This window comes from Hippichthys cyanospilos, chromosome 21 (assembly GCF_059441005.1).
Source record: "Hippichthys cyanospilos isolate Australia breed blue-spotted pipefish chromosome 21, RoL_Hcya_1.0, whole genome shotgun sequence".
NCBI classification, from domain to species: Eukaryota; Metazoa; Chordata; class Actinopteri; order Syngnathiformes; family Syngnathidae; genus Hippichthys; species Hippichthys cyanospilos.
The window spans coordinates 9,659,040-9,680,751 of NC_142389.1; the positions used below are offsets into that span (position 1 = coordinate 9,659,040).

General features: G+C 39.7%; 2 protein-coding genes and 2 long non-coding RNA genes across 4 annotated transcripts; 3 read left to right on the plus strand and 1 right to left on the minus strand.

The window, feature by feature from the left end:
• Positions 1-164: 164 nt before the first annotated feature.
• recql4 (RecQ helicase-like 4) lies at positions 165-12,073 on the plus strand. Its single transcript, XM_088405594.1, has 26 exons — positions 165-284; positions 380-413; positions 489-595; positions 1,145-1,291; positions 1,361-1,491; positions 1,702-2,350; positions 2,820-2,902; positions 3,012-3,111; positions 3,263-3,428; positions 4,146-4,406; positions 4,473-4,565; positions 5,209-5,345; positions 5,422-5,505; positions 6,168-6,356; positions 6,416-6,598; positions 6,680-6,878; positions 7,212-7,405; positions 7,504-7,587; positions 8,636-8,773; positions 8,846-9,116; positions 9,697-9,826; positions 9,907-10,073; positions 10,169-10,346; positions 10,564-10,714; positions 10,830-10,938; positions 11,160-12,073. The coding sequence occupies exons 1-26, from the start codon at positions 201-203 to the stop codon at positions 11,279-11,281; spliced, it is 4,191 nt and encodes a 1,396-aa protein (XP_088261720.1). The 5' UTR covers positions 165-200; the 3' UTR covers positions 11,282-12,073.
• Positions 12,074-12,798: 725 nt separating this feature from the next.
• slc39a4 (solute carrier family 39 member 4) lies at positions 12,799-21,600 on the minus strand. Its single transcript, XM_088404188.1, has 12 exons — positions 21,254-21,600; positions 19,039-19,407; positions 17,950-18,145; positions 17,742-17,878; positions 17,505-17,667; positions 15,539-15,711; positions 15,033-15,203; positions 14,516-14,620; positions 14,388-14,445; positions 13,774-13,926; positions 13,424-13,611; positions 12,799-13,344 (listed from the first exon to the last, which is right to left on the minus strand). The coding sequence occupies exons 1-12, from the start codon at positions 21,473-21,475 to the stop codon at positions 13,216-13,218; spliced, it is 2,064 nt and encodes a 687-aa protein (XP_088260314.1). The 5' UTR covers positions 21,476-21,600; the 3' UTR covers positions 12,799-13,215.
• Positions 13,168-16,097, plus strand: LOC148406563 (uncharacterized). Its single transcript, XR_015863905.1, has 4 exons — positions 13,168-13,370; positions 13,432-13,649; positions 13,778-13,906; positions 14,576-16,097. It is a non-coding gene; the product is annotated as an uncharacterized LOC148406563 (long non-coding RNA).
• On the plus strand, positions 17,514-20,289 carry LOC148406564 (uncharacterized). The gene is made up of 4 exons (XR_015863906.1): positions 17,514-17,885; positions 17,999-18,229; positions 18,348-18,433; positions 19,210-20,289. It is a non-coding gene; the product is annotated as an uncharacterized LOC148406564 (long non-coding RNA).
• Positions 21,601-21,712: the final 112 nt, after the last annotated feature.

Consider the following 21,712-nt stretch of genomic DNA (forward strand, 5'->3'; position numbering starts at 1 on the left):
AACAAAGAAGAAGAATGAGGTGCCATTTCCTGGCGCGGGAAATCACAAAAAACACGAAAGTGTTTTGCTTGCTTACTCAGTGAAGTGTCTGCTGACTGCCACTGTCATGCATTTTTTTGACAAAAAACTCACAAAGTCGAATAGGCAATTTTAAATGTCTGAAAGTACACCTAGTTAAAACTAAAGTGTTGGGTTCTATTATGGACCGCTACAACGAGGTGAAACGTTTGCTGAAAAGTTGGGAGCAGGGCTTTGTCAAGGAACACCAGCGGAAACCCGTCAAGGTACCAAGATTTTTATGCATATTTTTATGTGTCTCATTTACAATTTTAACAGTACTGTAAAATGTCTTCGGACTATATTTACACAAAATATTCAGGAGGACGTTGATGACGCTCCAGAGGAAACTAGGAGTAAGTGCATACTTTTTACATTCGTCAGTTTTTGTGTGGTCAAATGATCCTACTTTATACGGTGCCGTCTTACAGATTTATACAAAGAGTATCATCGTTTGAAACTGGCTAAAGAGAAAAGCAGTACTAACAACGATGCAACCAGAAATAATACCGAAGAGTCTGGATCTGCACTTCAGCAGGTAATACTGGGGATATATTTGATTTCCCTTGTGGACTGAACGTTTGACACCCCTGCCTGATAATCGAAGTGTAAAACCAAGGTAAAAACTTGATAAACAACAACAAAAGTACACAAAATCCTGCATCACAATAAAACCCAAGACTAGACAACAGTGTGACAGGTATCTGAACAGGTATCTTTTGTTAGATCTATTACTTTGGAAGGCAGTGTTACATTACTAATATTTTTGTCTTTGGAAATAAAACTCATTTATATTGAACCATGATTTTAGTTCAGTTTTTATTTTCGTATGCCCCACACTGGTCAGTTATATGTCCTTAGAGATGTGCGTTGTTTGCTTGATTCATGGGTTAAAAGCAAGTCATTTATGTGTGGGAAATGCATTTGTGCATTTTTTTCCAAGCTTTAAATATATGTACAGTACAGTGTCTTTTTCAACTCATGAACTATCCATCCTCCAAGACCTGGCTCCCGAGTTTTTCTTCTGAACAAATAAATGGTGAGTGAATGCACTGAAGCCCTTCTGTGCCCTAATGGTGTTGTTCAGGACTGCTGGGGTTCCCATCTGAATCGCAGCGCTTTACCAGCATCTTCGCCCAGGCCTTTTAGCGCCCATGATGGAGATGCTCTGAAGGCCTCGGCTCAATATTATGGCCTCAAGCTAAAAAACAACCTGGCAACACTGAGTCCTAAGGTAGCTTAAGTACAAAAGCGCTCCTGTCCAGTTGATTGGATTGTTAATGTGTTCTTGTTGTTGTTACAGGTGACACCCATGTCTTTGAAAAAATCCAGTCGTGCTCCTGTAAATGCTTTAAAAAATTATGGCCAAAGTGCATTGAAAGACAACACTGTCACTGCATTGCCTAATGCAGAATCAAACCATTTTTCACCAAGGTGAGAGAATAGTGCAGCCTTTGTGCTTATTATTACTGTCACCTGTCAGATTGGTTGCTAACCAAAACAGCAGCATACAAGGCATGTAATCTGCCTCATAAATAAATTACACCGTCCAGAGAAGAGGCACCCTGCACTTGTCTCTTTATGGTCCAAGCCTCCATTTGAAAAGATGGTAAACATCAATATGTGTGTGTTCCTGCTGAACAGGCAAGTGAAGCCTAGTGTGGAAGCCATGGTCTCCGAGAAGCTCCATTGGGTGGACTCTGAAGAACCGTCTGAGCCGTTTGCCCCTGTTCCAGAGCCTTCCAAAGATTCGTATAGAACTCAAGGAGATGTAGAAAAAGACTCAGAAACTTTAAAGAGAAGTATAGGAGGGCTTCGAATAGTTGGCACTGTGGGAAAGCCTTCTCCCGCCAACCGACTGAACTTGGTGGACAGGAAGTGGCTGGAGAGGTGTCAGGTTTTTAGCGAGCTGGAGGCTGAAGAAAAGCCCGGGGGAGGAAACCAGGAAGGATTTCAACCCAATAGGAAAGACATGGAGAAAGGAGTAGCTGAAAAAGATGATCTGACCAACATTCCTGTAAATCCTGCTTCTCAAAAGAAGGAAAACACCAAAGAACTGGCACCACCGAAAGAGTCCTGTGGAAGCCCTCCAAAGAAGAGTGGGAAGAAGAGGCAGCGAGAAGGAGAGGCCAAAGAGGAGGGAGGAGCCCAGAAGAGGAGAAGGAGGAAAAAGAACGAGGAAGGAGACAAAGACAAAGCTGATGGAGGAGATGGGAAGAAGAAGCGGTGCAAGAAGAAGGGACCCGAGGACATCGAGGTGGAGGAAGACAAAGTCAAAAAGGCACCAAAAAAGGTAGATGATGACTGTAGAAAAATCTTAACATATTAGTATTGCATATTAAAAATAAAGTTATAAATAATTTAATTTGAATTTTAAAGAACACCTTGAACCTGTGTGTACATAGTTTTGCAAAACAAAAATCAAACAAATCTGTTAAAGTATCCTGTTCTCATATAAGAGATAAAAATGATAAGAATAAGACCACTAAATATTTTTATAACTTTATTTACTTTTTTAACTCAGTTTAGAAATAAACAAATGTTATGGGAAAAATTTAAAAAAAACTTCAGCTTGCCATCTTATGTACTGTGTTCTATTGTGCGCAGTAGATACAAAATAGATGGCTTTTTTTTTGTTTTGTTTTTAAATTTTAACTTACAAGCTTTTTGCACTCATTAAGAGAAATACAACCTGTTAAAAAGAAACAATGTCTGTAAACTGTTAAAATCCCAATGAATAATGAATAGCTTGTACTGTTAAGGTTCCACAGGAGAACCTGCTTGGAGAAATCGAGGAAGACTTTGGTACCAGGAGATCATATCATGTGCAACCGGTCCGAGTTCGGTAAGACTTTATCGCATACCCTCTGAAATACTGCCACTATTTCTATCTACCACTATATATCTACCACTTGAATCCAAACACCCAAATATTTTGCTTTGCACTTTTCCAGGGGCTCCAAGGTAACCGAGGGTAATTTTGTGAAGATCAATCTAAAAAAGAAATCTCATGTCAAAGGATATGCCCTAAGAGGAATGGCTCTGCGCAAACAGGTATATCTACATCCAAAAGGATATAATATAATTAATGAATCAATTTAAGAAACTCCAAAACACAAACACTCATCTAAAAAAAAAGTAAACAACGATTGTCTCTGGGTCATCATGCATGTTTCTGTAAAATACTGTGTGTGTGGTGTTTCAGTTGTACATGCAGAAGTTCCAGCTAAAAGGCGAACGTTTTGGTGGCGGCGGTGGCTTTTTTGGCAGAAGCCGACGCGGTGGCTTCCGTGGTGGCCACAGCCGTCAGGGCGACACTTGCTACAAGTGCGGCGCCACAGGACACTGGGCAGTACACTGCAAGGGACCAGGTATTGTCCAAGGCAAATTTGCTCCCATTTAGGCAGCACACTTGTTGGGCCTCAATGATTTCAACACAACAGTTATTTAGTGTTGTACGTTTACTGCTTCTGTATCTCTTTGCAACTCAACATACACTTTTATTACTTTTTGGGGTCGCCCGTTTCAGCAGCGAGCTACTTTTGCCCCAATTTTTGGAGCCCTCTGCTGCTTGGTTGCACATTTTAGGTCCATTTCATTACACTTTTAACTTGCAAATATAAATAACGTTTACCCAATGTCTAAATGTTGATGTAAAGATAGGAAGCTAGTCAGGCATGAATGACTTGCTCCCATTGTCAAATTCTTCCTAAAAAGACTGTACATAATTTTTGTAATGACTAATTTCTTTGTCAACTTAATTCGTGAGCAAACTATTTGAATGTGTATTACTTGCGCTCTTTCCCTATTGCTGCTAAGTAGTAAAATTAATTTTTTAATTCCACTGCTGCAATATTAAGTCAACGCACTATTAAAACACACAAAAGACCACACAAAATAATGTACTTTTACTTTCACAATTCCCGATGCAGCCTGCTTAGGCAGGAAGCTAGTTGAACCAATTTTCTTCCACCCTGTGCCTGTCACTACCAAATATATAAATTCAACTTTGTCCTCAGCCCATTTGGGCAGCAAACTAGGTGAGCAAGGCTTTTGTTGTGTTACCAAGCTCTCACCTTGCTTTGCAGCGCCTCCGCCTTCTGTTCCTGAGGAGCAGCTTGTCGAGGAAGAGGAGCCCTTCGAGCTGCCCACCCTGGAAGAAGTTGCCAGGGCGACAGGAACGCTGCAACCCCAGGCTCAAGGTAGCGCTTTCAAAGAAGAGCAAGAACCAGAGAACAACAGCAAAGATGAAGCTCTGCTCAACGTAATCCGTCCCGACTATGAGCGTCCGGCACCTCCGCCGGCCGTTGAGCCACTTTACGGCCTCACAGATGATGGCAAAGTTCAGGGTAAAGAAACTGGCTTTGACTTTATTGATTATTGCCAAACAATAACACATCGACGGGTGTTTTCAGCAACACCGGATGACGTCTTGATTGCTTTACGAGATCTCGGCTACAGCTCGTTCAGAGCGGGACAGGAGGAAGCCATCATGAGGATCCTGTCAGGTACATAAAGATACAGTGCTTAAAATAGACACACATCGGAAATAAACCGTTTCAGAAAAATCACGTCAGCAATTCTTGTGTGTCTCATTGGGTAATTGGTTTAATTAAAAAATGTGTTAAAAAGCATTTCCAGAAACCAATTTTACATCTATATTTTTGACATTAAGTTAAATTAACTTATACATTGTACAAGTTATACGATTAAACAATTTTAAATTTCACTAGCCGCTCTAAATTTGCCTGTCATTTTTTGTTTTTGTTTTTTGGAAAACAAGACAAAAATTATAACACTTTTGTGTGTGTGTGTGTGTGTGTGTGTGTGTGTGTGTGTGTGTGTGTGTGTGTGTGTGTGAGACACAAATAACCTAACCAGGTGGGTGAACAAGTAAGCAAAATAAAAGATAAAAATACCAATGCGGGCTCTAAAATTTAATTTCATATTTCATTCATATTTTTATATGACTTAGGTCAGGGGTGGCAAAGTCACCCCCCCCCCCCCCAAAAAAAAAATAAAAAAATAAAATTGACACCCGTGACTTTGGTAGTTGTCATGTGGCCCTCATTTGTCTGTAAAAATCAGATATGGCCATTGAGCAGAAAGTTTTGCCCACTACCTAATAATTAATGTTGCGTTTCTGTCCAGGTCTCTCAACTCTGGTGGTACTGTCCACAGGGATGGGAAAGTCTCTTTGTTATCAGCTGCCTGCTTACTTGTATGCCAAGCGGTCCAATTGCATCGCTTTGGTTATTTCCCCTCTCGTCTCGCTGATGGATGACCAGGTTCTGGACACTCAAGAACATTGACAACACAATATAGCTTAGTTTTCCAACATGTACTGAACGTGTGTCTGTGTAGCTTTCCGGCCTGCCAGCCAACCTGAAAGCAGCCTGCATCCACTCCAACATGACAATGAAACAGCGAGAAGCCGCCATACAAAAGGTAGCTGGCAGACATTTTCCTTGCATTTGGATTCCCGAGTACAGTGGCACCTCTACTTACAAATGTCTCTTGTTAAGAAAAATTCAGGTTACGACACACTTCATCCACGCTTTCCACCTGCAGTAGACACACTAGAACTATCAAACATAAATCTGACATTAGCTTCGGCTAACATTGTACATATTCACATAAAAACACATACCTGCATGTACCACCAATACCACCACACATACATAGGTAACTAGCGTACTGTCGCATCTGACGTTAGCACGTTAACATTACACAATTTGCTTAAACTAAACTTAAGTCAATTTACTTGTTCAAAATTATCACAAAATAAATATAATTGGTCCTGGGGTCTTGTAATGATGCTTAGATCACTGAAAATGTAAAATAAAAACATACAAGTAAAACAACCTAAATGAAATTCTCTGCATGGGCCACCAATACACCAGTGCTATCTCAAAATAAACAAACTGCATTCATATTAGCAGCTGCGACAAAGGGTTTAGAAGTGATTTTAGGAGGCGTGGAACACATTAGGCTATTTACATGTAAAAAGCCCCTCTTCTTATGAAAAATTCACATTATGAAATTACTTCTGGATAGAATAAATTTTGTAAGTAGAGGTATCACTGTGTTGCCTTTTTGTGTTTACTCAGGTGAAGGCAGGCCAGGTGTGTGTGCTGCTACTCTCCCCTGAAGCATTGGTTGGTGGAGGAGGCTCCGGTTTGGGATGCCTTCCTTCAGCACAGGAGCTCCCCCCTGTGGCATTCGCCTGCATTGACGAAGCCCACTGCGTGTCGGAATGGTCACACAACTTCCGTCCGTGCTACCTCAGGCTTTGTAAGGTGAGGGAAATTTTTGTTTAAAAGGATCACGTAACGATTTGTATTGTTTTCCTTTCTAGGTGTTGAGGGAGCGCTTAGGCGTACGGTGCTTGCTTGGGCTCACAGCCACAGCCACGTTGTCAACTGCTTTGGATATCGCCCAACACCTGGACATCCACGACCAGGACGGCATCGCGGTCCGATCCGCTGCCGTGCCTGCCAACCTGAACCTTTCTGTCTCCATGGACAGGGAGAAGGATCAGGTGTGACTGATTGTGTCGTCCACCTTCAAGAGTGTCTACAGATTTCCAACACTTTTTTTTTTTTTAAATTTTATTTTGAAGGCTCTGGTTTCCTTGTTGAAAGGCGATCGTTTCGGCTGCCTGGATTCAGTCATCATTTACTGCACCAGGAGGGAGGAGACTGCTCGCGTGGCTGCGCTTCTCAGGACCTGCCTGCAGGGGGTGCTGCTGAAAGAAAATAAACACATCAGTAACAGTCAAGCGGAGGTCAACCCTGTAGGGCAAAAGAAGAAAGAACTTGGTGAGGGATTAGTTCACTACGTCGGCAACCCGTTAAGTCAACCAAAGACATTATTTTTTTAATCTATAATGTTTGAAGATCTAAAACTTTGGCAGCTCATACAATCCACAAAATTTTATGGCCTGAATGACGTGAACTTTTTGGTGGTTGCTGTCAAGGAGTGATTGTCATTTTCAAAATGCAGCAACCTCAAGCACAACCTGTCTAATTAGTGTTGGCAACCCGTTTAGGCACAAAATCGAGTGGGGTGATTTAGCACTTTCTCAGAGGTGTCACAATCATTTAACGCCCCTGAAAAATAAGCTGCCAACTGCTTTGTTTTAATTTATCCAGCAAGGAAGAAGATCCGTAAGCCTCTGAAGTGGCAGGCCGAGTCGTACCACGCCGGCCTCTCTGGGTCGGAACGCCGCCGGGTTCAGAACAACTTCATGTGCGGCGAGCTCCGGATCGTGGTGGCTACCGTGGCGTTTGGCATGGGTCTGGATAAATCTGACGTGCGGGGCATCATTCACTACAATATGCCCAAGGTGAGCAGTGGGCTTCCCACAGGGTTAAAATGACATTGATTACTTGTGGTGTGTACTGTACTATCCTTTTGTACCTGAGTGTCACATTGTTTCCTTAGAGCTTTGAAAGTTATGTGCAAGAAATTGGGAGAGCGGGAAGAGATGGAGAACCGGCGCACTGTCACCTCTTCCTTAATCCTGAAGTAAGATTGCAACTGTAATTTATATTAACTGACCATTATATTAGGGATGCCTACATATTCAACTTCAGTTTTTGATTCATACTGCTCTAGAGTAATCAATGGGGTTATTATTATTACAGTATTATTATTATTTGTTACTGTGTTTAGGAACAAATGGGGTATATAATATACAAAAATAACAAAAATATTTCATTGTTATTGATTAGATATTAAAGGCTACAAAATAATACAATTTTGGTGACCGTTTTATGGTATTTGTTAATTGCTTTATGATGTAAAATAAATGTAAAGTCAAACTTGAAGTATGTCATGCATATACACATTTTGAAATTAGAGGCCACTAAAAACTATTCAAAAAGGGTATTGATTAAAAAAAAAAAGTAAAAGTTGAAGACAACTTGAAAATTTTGTATCTTAGACATAAACTTAAAGTTATAATTAGCATTTCGCGGGCCACATAAAGTTATGTGACCAACTGGATTTGGCCCCCGAGCCTTGAGTTTGGCACTTTTGTTTTATGATATAAAATCTATTTTATACTGTACATGCAAAACTGAATCATTAATCTTTTCATAATTACACTTGTTTTTAGTCACTTTATTAATTTGATTCGTTTTTTAACTCATTGATTAGTTATCACTTTCGTTTTAATGTATTTTTTCAAGCTTTTATTGAGTGATTTATCTATTAGTATACACAACATTACTTATGTTTTACTGCCTGTCTAGATACTGTCTAGCACATTTAGGCAGAAGATTTGTTAAACCTGAAACACTTGTGCATTTTGCAGTTAGTTTGCTGCCAAGTCATTCGACGTTTTATGTTTAATTAGTTGTCCGGTATTATATTTTGACTTGACTGATATTTTTTTTGTCTTATTCAAAAAAAAAAAAACAAAGTCATTGATTTTTTTTTTTGTGTGTGTAGTGGTGTTTTACATTTTCTTTTTCTTTTTTTTTTTAAGTTTTGGAAAATTAACTTTATTTTTTAATTGCATTCCTTATAAAGACTGGATAGCCAATCATTTGTTGTATGCTTTACATGTTAGCGTGTAGACCTCCATGAATTGCGTCGTCACATCTATTCTGACACTGTGGACTATTACACGGTGAAGCGGCTGGTCCAGAAAGTATTCCCGCCATGCAAATGCAAACAAATCCACCGGAAACAAAACAAACTAATCCAGGTGAACGCCCACTTTACATGTTTAATGCCACGATCCGATAAACACGTCACACATGATGCATCTTGTGTCAAGGAGGATGTCGGTGACGCTGAGCTATTGGAAATGATGGAGATGTGTGAACAAGAAAGGGGCCATGATGCACCTGCCTGGCAGAAGATTGTAAATTCCACAGATGACACCCCTAAAAAGGAGGATATGAATGCTAAAAAAGGAAATGAGGAAGTTGTGGGTGACCAGGAAGTAGGAAGCTCCTCTGATTGGCCTGTGGAACGAGTCTGTCATACTCATGAGCGAGCCCTCCCCATCCAGGAGACTGTAGAGACTCTGGACATTACAGAAGAAGGTAACTGCGTTTTGATGTCCATTCTAATGCCTATTTAGGCATCAAACTTGTAGGGCTGGTAGATACTTGCATCTTCTGCTTGTTGAAGCCATGTAGAGATTCATTGCTGCCTTGCTTCCGTCAAGATTTAGTGAAAACATGACATTCTATTACTACCCATTTCAGTCTCATTGGCATTCCCTTCAGGCAGCATGTTAGTCTGAATTATCTTGTGTCCTCTGCTAGATGCTGCTCAACAATATTTTTCTCATCTATTTCTTCAAAGTGTAGCAATAAGCAATGAGATTATTTTCTTATTGCTGAGATTATTTTCTTATTGCTTGAAAATGTAATGGAAACAATTACCTGTTGTTGTTTACTACCATTTAAATTCCTTTGAAATCTGCTAAGGCACCATATTTACACCTTCTGCTGGTTTTCTGCTTACTAGTGAATATGGTTTACAAGTACTGCCTGAAGATATATATAACCAGATGACATAACAGCAGCTTTTATGACTCATCATGATTCCTTCTGTAGCCCATTCAGGCAGTAAAGGTATGTCATATCATCTTGTTTTTTTTGTTTTTTTTCCCTTTAGGTATCGAAACACTGCTCTGCTATCTGGAGCTACATCCTAAACGCTTTGTGGAACTACTCCACCCCACGTTGTCTGTGTGTAAAGTCAGCTGCTATGAAGGACCCAGACAGCTTCGGAAACTCACCAAAATGTAAGCCCAGTCTCTCAACATTTCCACCCATGTATCTATCCTATTGTCTCAAATACTGAAAAACACTCATGGCTTTGCAGATGTCCACCTGTTGCTGTAGTGTTGGCCCGGAGGCGCATGGCTGGCGAGCGCGTGGAGTCCTATGACCAACTGGAGTTTGATGTAGTAGAGGTGGCCGACACAATGGGATGGCAGCTGCCATTGGTCAAGAGGGGACTGAGGCAGCTGCAGTGGAGCACCGGTAAAGGTGTGTGGATAGATGTTGAATTTCTGTTATCAATATATATATATATATGTATATATACTGTATATATAACACACATACTTGTTCGTCATGTATAGCTGGTGGGCGCAGTGGTGTCCTTGTGGAGTTTTCTTCATTGTCCTTTTACTTCCGCTCCTATGGCGACTTGAGCAATGAGGAACTGGACAAGGTGTGCCAGTTCCTGCATAAGCGTGTGCAGGATCAAGAGAGGTCACAGCTTTACCAACTGAGCGCCTGCTTCAAGGCCTTCAAAAGGTACTTCTGTGTGTATATGTTTGGCAGCAAGCTCGTAGGGTCGGATTTACTTATAAAGTACTTTCTTCTAGTGGTCTATGCCAAGTTTTGATATCTACCTTTCACTCCCGTTGAAGCTGTTATGCAACATAAAATACTTTTCCTACCTGTCTCGATTACTTGGGCAGCTTGTTTAGGCTCCAAACTATTTTTTTGTATGTTTGTTTTTTGCCACCAGTGTAGCCTTCAAAAGCGTGCTGTCGTGTATGGACGACTTGGACGAGGGTCGCAGTCTACAGCTTAAGGAACTTCTATCCAACTACTTTGACAAGCGTCGTGACCTCACCTTGGAACCTCTAGAACCGGAGGACAGCCTGGACCAGTACAAGGTGACACAAAACACAATGCTGTTTTTTTTTTTTTAACTGCTTTAAATTATGTGTGTGTGTGTGTGTGTGTGTGTGTATATATATATATATATAATTTTTTTTTTTTTTTTTTTAGCTCTTGGACTGGGAGAATCAGATTCGAGCAGACATCAGGAGCTTCCTGTGCAACAGAAGTGATGAGAAGTTCTCAGGAAGAGCTGTGGCCCGAATACTTCATGGCATCGGTGAGACATGCTAAATAATTGTCTTTTTTTTTAATGATGCAATTCAGACTTTAACAAGGCTATAAAGGCCAGACGAAGTTTTAACCACTAGATGGTGTCATTCCCTAAGCCAAGAAGCATTTCTAAAGTTAAATTCAGTCGTTGTTTGATAGAGAGGAAGCGGAAACTTATCATTTATTTCAATTCACTTCTGTTGAAATTGCTGGATATGCATTTTATAGGAAGCCCGTGTTACCCTGCCCAAACATACGGCAAAGACCGACGCTACTGGCGCAAGTACATCCACTTTGACTTCAATCAACTCATCAAGATTGCCACTCAGGAGATCATTCAATTTAAGTAAAACACACTTTTTTTGATTTTATTGATTTTGCACATGTGTAAAATGTCTTCCTTTTTATGTGAATAAAATATTTATTTTCGGAAGATTGCAGACAAAAGCCACTTTTATTTACAGGTATGAAATATAACAGTCATTTATAAATAGTCATCTAGTCATTTTATATAACCATCCCTTTTGGCACAACCATGCACACCTGTTTTTATTTTGTGTTTTGTTCATAGATATTGTCAGATTTTACAGTTGTCTATTTTTATATATATTTACTGTTCTTTAGCTCATTTTTACTTGCCACTAAGGTTAGAGAGTCACGAAATTTCAATTCTCTGCCTGTCCTTGCACATGTGGTAGAATTGACAATAAAGCAAACTTTGAACTTTGAATTAGTATTTAAACCGTTTGGCTACTGACAAATGGAAATCAAGACCTTAAGAATGATGTTTTTGTAGAAATCCCAAAATGGACATCTCTGTCGAAAATTTGTGTTTTTGTCAATTACTCAAATCTCCATAAGCCGGATTTTGTGAAAACACATCACATACTGTATATACTAATAAAAAAATTAAAGAGGGGTTATTAGTGAATTAATTTTAATATACATCTCCATGCGTTTCTGAGGTTTTTTTTTTTGTAATATCACTGATCAACACAGGTTAACTTTCATGACGAATTTGGAACAAAGAACAACATGTTGTCTTTCCCAGACATGCACTAATATAGGAGAAACCTTTCCTATCCCATTATTGACTCTTAAGTGAAACATTGACCTTCGTCATAAATTCAAGATGGGGAATGGCCATTTTGTTGTTAATATTTATTTAATCGACCTTCTTTCCCAGTGCGATTAGGTTGACCTCTTGACATACTTGAACATGCCTCAGTAATTTTTAAACCTTGGTTAGGATCTTATAAAAAGGGTCAAACAAATAATATTGTGCACGGGATACCATTTGGACTCGCGGGTGCATAAAAATAATTGCAGACAGCAGGAAAACATTCTCATCAGTCAGCAGAACTTGGTGCAGTAATTGGGGTTACAGGCTCAGCATGTTAATGTGTGCATTGCCATTAAAGTGAGTGCAACAGGGACAGTCCCCACATGTATTTTGTACAAACCACATGTTATAACTGCGTGTGTGTGTGTGTGTGTGTGTGTGATGAGATGAGTTGTCACTGGACTCTGGCCCTAATGAAGATGCTCATATAAACTCAACAAGAGCAGATTAGATGAGACAGATGATTAAAAACCAGAAGTTTTTGCCATCAGCCATATAGAGGATGCAAACAAATATTTTCTGAGATTGACAATGAGTACACAATTCATTACAGACAAATTAGAGATTTCTAAGTAAACTAAAAAAGTAGAAAAAAGTTTTGCAACCATATTTATTATTCAAACTGTCTTAATAATACAAAATATATATCACTCTAGGCAAACAACTTTTTTTTTCTACAAATTTACCATCAGGAAACTGATTGTTGCTGTTGTGCCACATTAGTACCCCCCCCCCCCCAAAAAAAAAAAGAAAAAGTACAAAGTTACATAATGTATGTCAAGAAGAACCTCTGTGCATTTGGCAATCAAAATGATGGTGACTTAAGCTTGCTGTCATGTGACTATGAAGTAACCTGCATGATAAAAAGTCAGGAGTGTGTGGGTGTCATGGAGTGTTGTGTCAAAGTTCCTAAATGATTAACTTGTAATACTACCTAAAAGCCAGTGAACTAAACTAATATATTGTTACTGTGCAAAAGTCTTGGTTCATACTTTGTGTACTCTTAGAAACATCAATCAGTTTTTATTTTACTCCAATTATTTGCATTGTACTTACAGTACTTGCGTAGTACATTTCTAAGATAGCATGGTAGTCATGATGTCTTTTTTTTAATTTTACATTTCAAACATTTATGTTAAGACCAGAGTTGAACTGAGGCCTCTAGAAGCTTATGCTCTCCTCATAAAGGGATAGCATCAGGAGGATGCCCCAACCGCATAAAAGCCCAACATTCTGCAGAGCGAACATCAGCCACGGCCTTTTGGACTTGACATGTGTCATGGTTGGCAGCTGGAATACGCAGGGGAAAAAAAAAGGTAAGATTTCGCATTTTTAATCATGTATCCATCTGACAACTCTATCCACTCACCATGTCAGCCAAGCCCACATAGAGAAAAAGACCCGCTGTGATGGCGGCGATCCACTGCGTGGTGGCGAGGTTGGTAGCAACGCTCAAAGCAATGTAGAGGCCCACGAAGGACGTCAAGGCACTGCCCACGTTCAAGAGCAGCGCCCGGCGAATTGACATGCCGCAGTTGAGCAAGATTGCAAAATCGCCTGGATGCGTAAAACAGTCTCAGTCAACAATCGAACAGGTTATGTAGACCACATGACCTCATTTTAACTCATTCACTGCCATAGACGGTTATAGACGTCATACTAATTTACTGTCATTGACGGCTATTTGAAAAATCCATTTTAAGTGTGTGTATGTGTCACCTAGCTCGTGGGGCAGCTCGTGGCAGAGGACAGCCAGCGTCGTGGCCAGTCCGGATTTCCACGACAGCGAGAAGGCGGCCCCCATGGCTAGCCCATCGGCAAAGTTGTGAATGCCGTCCCCTATAGTGATCATGTAAGGCAGCAGACGATGTTCTGCACACGCACAGCAGTTACATTAGCAGATGTGAAATTTCAAAGAAGCCTCTGTTGATTTTGTTTTATTTCCCTTTCAGTTCAACATCTTGTTGAAGCCAAATATTTAAATGCCATGAATTTGTTTAGTCCTGCCAAGTACACGTACATTTTTTTAATATACTTTTAATTTGAGCTGTAGTTTGTTCGATTCTTTGATCTTTACATCAATGGCATTACACATTGGAAGGAAAACACTGAAGGAAGACACTAGGGAGCTGAAATTTCACCCAGATGGTGACAAGATTTCAAAGTTCAAAATGTCTCGACCACTTAGTTATCACACTACCAGAAGAGTGCGATCCATTGGATAAAATACTGCGAGAAATCACACTATTATATAAGAACATAAGTAACATATAAAGCACAGATGTATGACTAATGAAATGTTTATATGTGAGAGATTATTATAAAAATCTTACCTCTGCTCATTTCTCTGGAAATGTGAACATTTCTTTCACGCTCTTCCTCCTCTTTCACCTTGACACGCGGCATAATCACCAACAGTCAGTCACAGTAATATCAGTGCACCTCGTGTGATATTTCTTACCAGGTCTGCTTTGGAAGTTGAGTGCATTCTATCTTTTTGTTTCCTCTCCTGTTGATACAGCTCAAGAACCCGGCCGTGGTCGCAGTGGTGAGCTTCGGATTCGTCCTTGAATGTATGTCACAGAAAGAGTTGCTAGTTAATACAAACTAAGGATCATTCATACCCTTGCTAAATTTGATAACATCCACTGCAAGAGCTATGAATTCACATGTATGGAAAATATTTAACGGCAGTGCATAGGGCATAATGGAAAGGGTCATACTAATTCAGTGTTTCTCAAATAGTGGGGCATGTAAAGGCAATTTAAGAATAATTTAAAACTTTTTTTTTTCCTCCGACCACTGACGTTGATAACTACAGAAAAAATATGTTTTTTTTTTTTTTTACTGGACTGGCAGTAAAAAAAGGTTACCTCATTCTTAGCCATTGCTTCATACATTAGTCGAAGGTTCATTTCAACTGGCATAGCAGTATCTAATTGTACGTAATAATGTGTCCTTTTTTTGTGTGTGCTTACCCCGTGGTGGTGATGCCCATGTGTGACAATATTGAAGATGGTTTCCATCAGGTAGAAGTAGTAAATGCCTCCCATCACCACCAGCATCTTGAGCACGTGGTCAGACACCTCCTCTTGGTGACTGTGGTGGCTTCCACCAGCTTCGTCCGAGTGCACGTGCAGACCCAGAAACTACACACAGTCCGATACATTATTCAGTATTTTGTCCAATGTTTTGAAATCATTTCACATCAAAGTGAACACATTGAAAGAAAACACCGGGGAGCTGAAATTTCACCCAGATGGCGTCAAAGTTCTAAATACTGCGAGAATGACATGGAAGAAAATGCCCCAAAAATTATCAATATTCTGCAGAGAGGTTAAGCTTACTGTATACAATTTTTTTTGTGACTTCTTCTCTTGTTGTCATGCTGTGATGTTTTTCATATATCAAGTACTGTACGTTCTTTGGCTCTTTGGTGAGGAACTTCCTCAGAGGAAGCAGAGATTTGCTGTTGATGGCTCACCATGGGCACGAGGTGCAACAAGGCGTCCCCTGTGAGCGATCCCACGGCCAAGCTGATGCAGAACTGGATGCATAGCTGGAAGACGCCGGTGCACGACGTGCACAGCAGCAGTACGATTCCGAACATGGACATCAGCGTGATGATTACATTGGCCAGAGTTGCGTACAGGTACCCTGAACCACATCGGACGCACAGAGGTGCAATGAGTAATCGTCACCGTAAACCGATGTAATGAATTAAACGAGCCACCATAAAAAAATGTTTTTGCATTGTCAGTTTGAAAAAAAAAAAAGATGAAGGGATGGAAATTTAAATTTAAGAGATTAAGCAACAACATCACTTATTAACCCTCCTGTTAAGTTTGTTTGCAAGCAGCAGCAATAATGTCCCTGGGTCTCTTTTGACTGGGGTATATTTAGTCCCCAAACATGTTTAAAATTTATATTATCCAAATCCAGTATTTTGTTTTAAACAGTTCTTATCTCAAGAACAAGTGATGTTTCTGGGTCAATATAAATCAGAGTGTGTACCAAAAAGTGTCAAAAATTGTGTTTATTGATTAAAAACAAAAGGCAATACTCAATTTGTACCTGTGTGATGTGTTTGCCACTCTGGAATAGTTACAACTTCCTGGGTCAGTTTCATGTGTAGTTAGCCAAATGTTTCAGAAACATTTTTTTGTGTGTAATCCTGCGACTAACAAATTTAGTGTTGTTTTTTTTTTTTTACCTCTCATTTCAGAAACAGAAATAATATTCTTGGGTCATTTTGACCTGTTTTTTTTTTTTTTAATCAAAAAAAAGTTGCAAAAATGCATTGTAAACAAAAAACAAATGTCATTTTTATCCAAGCAGAAATCTTGTACTGAAAAAAATCCATTCAACGTTTATTATAAGGGTCATTCCCAAACTGGAGGACATTTTTGTTTCAAAATTCTTAAAAGGAAACCTTCACTTTTTTTGATTTTCTGCTACATGTAAGATGTAATCAACTATCTTAGGCTTCATTAGAACAACTTACAGATAATTGCTACACTTTTTAATTACATGATTTTATTAATAAATAAATTTACTGTAATCAAAGTTCCAGTGTTGGCGGTAACAGGGTTGCAAATCTGCACTCATTTGAGCTTTTTCTCAAGAGGAAAAATGATCTATTTAGCTACATGTTAATGCTGACCAAGAGGACAAACTTACTTATGTAAATAAGACTTTTTATTTTAATTGTCTTATTCTGATTATATGCATACCAGGGTTGCGTGACAGAGTGAGACATTCAAATAAAGCAAACTACTTTTTAAAAATATAAATAGAAGAGAGGACATATTGTTAGTCTAGCTATTCTTTTGGAAAACCGTTTGATGATGTCAAATCCAGTGTATCATGTGATTCACAGTTTTTTTTTCTTCTTCTACCATGCCAAAAAAGGTTTTGGTAACAAGGTTGCTAGCATGTTATGGAACACAATTTCCATTAATAATAATTATAATTTGAAAAGTTATGTTTGTTAAAACAATGGTTGCAAGAGACAGCAATGAAACAAATTATACAAAAAACATGATTTAAATTCAAATTGGTCATTACAGGGTGTGGGGCAAGAGAAAATATCATTTTAGGAGTACTGTACTGTAATTATTTAGTATACAATATTCATATATTGAAAACTTGTCATTTCTTCTTGTTTCTTTTTTGTTTCGATTTCTTCTTAGGTTTGATGGGTCAGTGTGACCCACAACATAACAGGAGGGTTAAAATAAGCGTCAACGTCAAATTGTAAATGATCAACTAGAAGGATAATAAAGTACTAACCATTATCATCAACATACCATAAGACTCCATACCTTAATTTTTAACTAGAAAACCTTAGGCATTTGGTAGGTGTTGCTGTTTTGGTTAGCAACAGCGTTCAAATGGGCTCATCAAGTCTTATGACTAGGTGTGAAGAGTTTATATGAAACAGCACTTACTCTCTGTTTTGCTGAGGTTGTCTGGTTTTGCCGGGTGCGAGCCGGCACAGGCACCACTCAGGATCTGCTGGATCAGTGCCGGGCTAAGATGGGCCAAGTCGGAACGACCCAAACTCGCATTCAGACCGTGGATCAGAACCAGCTCGTGTGCAGAGAAACAGTGCTAGAAGAATCAGAACAATCAATAATTCATTTTTCAAATACTGTTGTCACGTGACTTTCAATTGATCTCTTTACCTCTTCCCAGGTGCCATTTGTTTGTGAATGTTGGCGTTCCCTGCCGTGATCGTGATGCTCGTGTCCATCCTCGTCGTGCTCGTGACTCACCTCCACGTCGGCGCCAATGTCCAGAGACTTCATGACAGCTTCCAGGCCTTTAAGGTCCAGAAAACATGGTCATTTTTGGGGGTGGATTTCCATCTTTTGACTTCCGTTTGACTTTTACCTGCGATGGTGAAATTCTCAGAGCCTATTCGATGCATGATGTAATCCAGGAAGAAGTTCTGTTCGGGGAGCAATTGGAAGCATTGACCTTGCAGGACATGATACAAGACCCGGCCCAGAACTGCACCCGCCGCTTGGGTCGGCTCCGCTGACGAGGCGCCCGCCTCCAACATGATGTCGCTTGATGTGATGCGGTTCTGGTTAATGATGATGGGGAAAAAAATGGCATCCTTCAAATACTGAATATATTTTGGAGCTTATCTACAAATCATCTTTCCTGGGTATGTTTGACAACCGCCAAGGTGCCTCTATTGTATCATTTTGGTCAAGTAGTTTTTAGCTGAAAGCAAACCCTGGATACTTTATACATGTGTCACATCGTAAACCACTCAACCACAGCTGGTGCAGATTCATCTATCAACTCATTGCTTCGGGGGACTTCAGTAAGGCCCAAAGTTTGTCCGATTACAGATCACCTTTTCTGGGTAAGTTTGTCACAAGTTCATCCTGGTTTACTGGCTGCTTTGTGTCCTTTTTTTTTTTTTTTCTTTTGGGTGAAGGGGGTTGGGTAATCTAAGCCAGTCTCAAACCTTTAAAAGTTAAAAGTTAACCAAATATTAATCAACAACTATATAGGGCATTTAAGGACTTAAAGGAGAATGCTTACATTCTGACGACTATCGTGGAATGTAAATTAAGCAGGAATATCCACCAGTTTTTATCCATCTCAATGATAGCCATTTTGTCACTGGCTACCACATGAAAATGACATCTTTTCCTATGAACTCCGGTAACAATCAATCTTATCTCGCCTCTTTTCTGAGTTAGGTAATGTAGTTGCTGATGATTGGTTTCTACCTGAGCTCTGAGCAACTGTGATGTCATTTTGGGTTGACAAGTGGAAAAATCACATTGAGGTGGATACAAAAATGGGTGAAATTTGGCTGATTCATTAATATTCCACAAATTTACTGCTAGACAGAATACAGTATTTAGACTATTATTGTGAGTTGACTTGCCCTTTTTTAAAGTCAGAAAAAAAAGAAAGTCAGTAAATAGCCAAGCATAGCAAATTTTTTTGGCCACTGACCTCAATGTCTGATGACACATAGTGCTTGAGAAGTTCCCTGAGCACACTTTCTAACCCAAGAAGGCCCACGTGTTGATATTCACTCCCGTGGCATGACTCCCTCTCTTCTCCCTTTTCCTCCTCCTCCTCATGGTGGTGTTCATGGGAATTCCCGCTTTGGATTCTATGCAGGAAGTGCTCCACCTCCTGCCCCCACCTCCCCCGGCCTGCTGCGATGCACACCGTCTCAGGAGAGGACAGGTACAAGACGCAACCGGCGGCAAGGGCGGTGAATGTCGCCGCGTCGACGGTGTAGTGTTCCTCGATGCCTTCGTGCTGATGACCGCTCTGATTGTAGATCAGCTGGTGGACGGCTTGTGATAGGTTGCACTGAGAGTGGGGGAAAAAAAAAACAAAAAAACAACACTTGTAATTCAACTGAGATCAGTTCCGTTAGATTAAGGAATCCAAATCAAGCGTATTTCAGCGTCAAAGCCCCCATCCAAGTTTGCATTTTTTTACAGGCCTTTTCGTACAAATTTATAGTTGCGTGTCTAAGTTCCTTTGCATTACTATAGCCTCTCAATGAGGTTTTGCATCATAGGTTAGCATTAAGCTAGCATATTTAAAGTAAGTAACATGCCTGTTCCAACAAAGTAAGGAGCACAATGTACAGCTGGCATGTTTACATTGTTTTTTTTGGCACCCGGCATCAAGTGCAACCTGTTGAACCTGGAAAGGGGCTCCTCTCAGTTGTGGTCACTTCTGAAGGTTTCTTATTTCCCCCAGATGGTGTTTTTAAGTTTTTCCCTTCCTCTTATAGGAACATTGTTCAGAGGATGCCATTGTGTATTTGCGATGTTCTATAGGATGCTCTTTGATTTCTTTTTCATCTGTAAAGCCCTTTGAGCCTCTGATGTTTCAGGGTTAGTCAAATAAATTGACTGGAATCTGCATTCAAATGTAGGGAGGGGAGCAAAAAGTCGAAAGGTGTCAGAAAAATGCGTAAATACTCGAGTGCAGATACGGTCATTACCTGAAAACCTGACAGTGATGAAGTGTTTTGTTACTTTCCACAACTGGAGAGCCACTAAAGTGGGTTAGGCATTCAAGCAAGAGGAATCAATCACATTAGCTGTCTCTGATATCAGCTTAGTCTCCTTTTATTAGTTGTGTTTCGTCGGGAGTCATGACCCAGAAACTGGGGCATTAAGTACAACTGCACAAACATCCTGATTTGGTTCCCGGCAGTCGGCGCAAATGAAGTAAATACTGGATTTCAGGTATCTGCTCTTTACTTGGGTTTATTCTTCTTGTAACTTTTTTTTTCTCTTTTTTTCAAGATACCCTCTTTTATGTCTCACTAGGGATGAGTAGAAATTGATGTTTAGGGTATGTTGATCTCTTGAGGATAAATGTCATTGGTAAATGTTAATACATCCAGTATTTCGCCGAAGAAGTTAAGTACCGGTATTTGTGCTTTTACCACAGAGAATAATAGAATCAGGTCTATTACACATTCAATTGTTTTCATTAAAATTGAACTTTTCATGATATAAATGCACACTACAGGGTGTAACTCATTAATGCATGAATTCGTGAGGTAATATTTTATTACTTTTACTGCGCTGTGAAGCTAAATCACCAACTAAATTAAATCAAATTTATTTATGAAGCACATTTGTGAATGATATAAAAAATGATGTACATTTCAGTAGAAATATTATATAAGTTGGAGGTAAAGAAAAAACAATTATGTGGATTGTATTTTTGTTTGCATCATTCCTATTTTTGCGGCTGCAGCACGTTTGCCCCTCTCTGCCACTGTGTAAAATATATAGCAATATATTGGCTGGCTTCCTGCTATAAACGTTACAGGCTATGGAACCTATAGCTAAGGCTGTTAGGACACCTACTTCACAGTCAAAGAGTCATATATCTATATCTTGATATGAATGTAACCAAAAAGAGTGGTGCTTGAAATTATCTATCTATCTATCTATCTATATCTATATATATATATATATATATATATATATATATATATATATATATATATATATATATATATATATATATATATATATATTTTTTTTTTTTTTTTTTTTACTAAAGATTATCTGCACGTTATCAGCTTTTGAACCTCGATCCCCTACTATCGCATCCGAGGTACGCGTAGACTTTCCCCAGATACCCGGAGCTGGCGGCTGGCAGAAAAAAAAAAAAAAAAATGTACCTTTCCACACGGCACTTTTCCACACTGCACACGGTTCTCCAACGTATTAAATAGCGCGACGAGCGAGTCCTCCCCCAGATTCGAGTGTTGCTCTCCTGGGCTCAGCAAGTCGACAACGGCATTGTAGGCTTCATCTACGGCAGGACACGCCGAAACAGAACCAAGCGCACACCAATTTGTCAGCACCGAGAGAACAAGCATTGTTTGCTGAAACTTTTTCATTTTAGCTTTATAACAATTAACTCTACAAAGTAACCGGTAATTGGTGATGGCTGATCTGGTGCTCGTGGATTTCGAAACCAAACTTGTGCTGTCAAGACGCTGCTGCTGGACTTTATTAGAGCTAGTACTCATCTGAATTGTGATTGGCTGACAGGTTATGAGCGCCGTCCTTTTGATGAATGCACCGGTCTGCTTTTCCTCTCTTTCAACTTTACACTCTGAGAAGTTGTAAACGGT

What these genes read in the sequence shown, in the direction of transcription:
- recql4 (XM_088405594.1), top strand. Translation starts at nt 201, where the DNA reads ATGGACCGCTACAACGAGGTGAAACGTTTGCTGAAAAGTTGGGAGCAG. An exon ending in TGGACAGGGAGAAGGATCAG is followed by an intron (nt 6,599 to 6,679) that starts GTGTGACTGATT and finishes TTTATTTTGAAG; the next exon opens with GCTCTGGTTTCCTTGTTGAA. An exon ending in ACCTCTTCCTTAATCCTGAA is followed by an intron (nt 7,588 to 8,635) that starts GTAAGATTGCAA and finishes TTTACATGTTAG; the next exon opens with CGTGTAGACCTCCATGAATT.
- slc39a4 (XM_088404188.1), bottom strand. Translation starts at nt 21,475, where the DNA reads ATGAAAAAGTTTCAGCAAACAATGCTTGTTCTCTCGGTGCTGACAAAT. An exon ending in CAACTTCCAAAGCAGACCTG is followed by an intron (nt 14,446 to 14,515) that starts GTAAGAAATATC and finishes CCGCGTGTCAAG; the next exon opens with GTGAAAGAGGAGGAAGAGCG. An exon ending in CGAGCTGCCCCACGAGCTAG is followed by an intron (nt 13,612 to 13,773) that starts GTGACACATACA and finishes TTACGCATCCAG; the next exon opens with GCGATTTTGCAATCTTGCTC.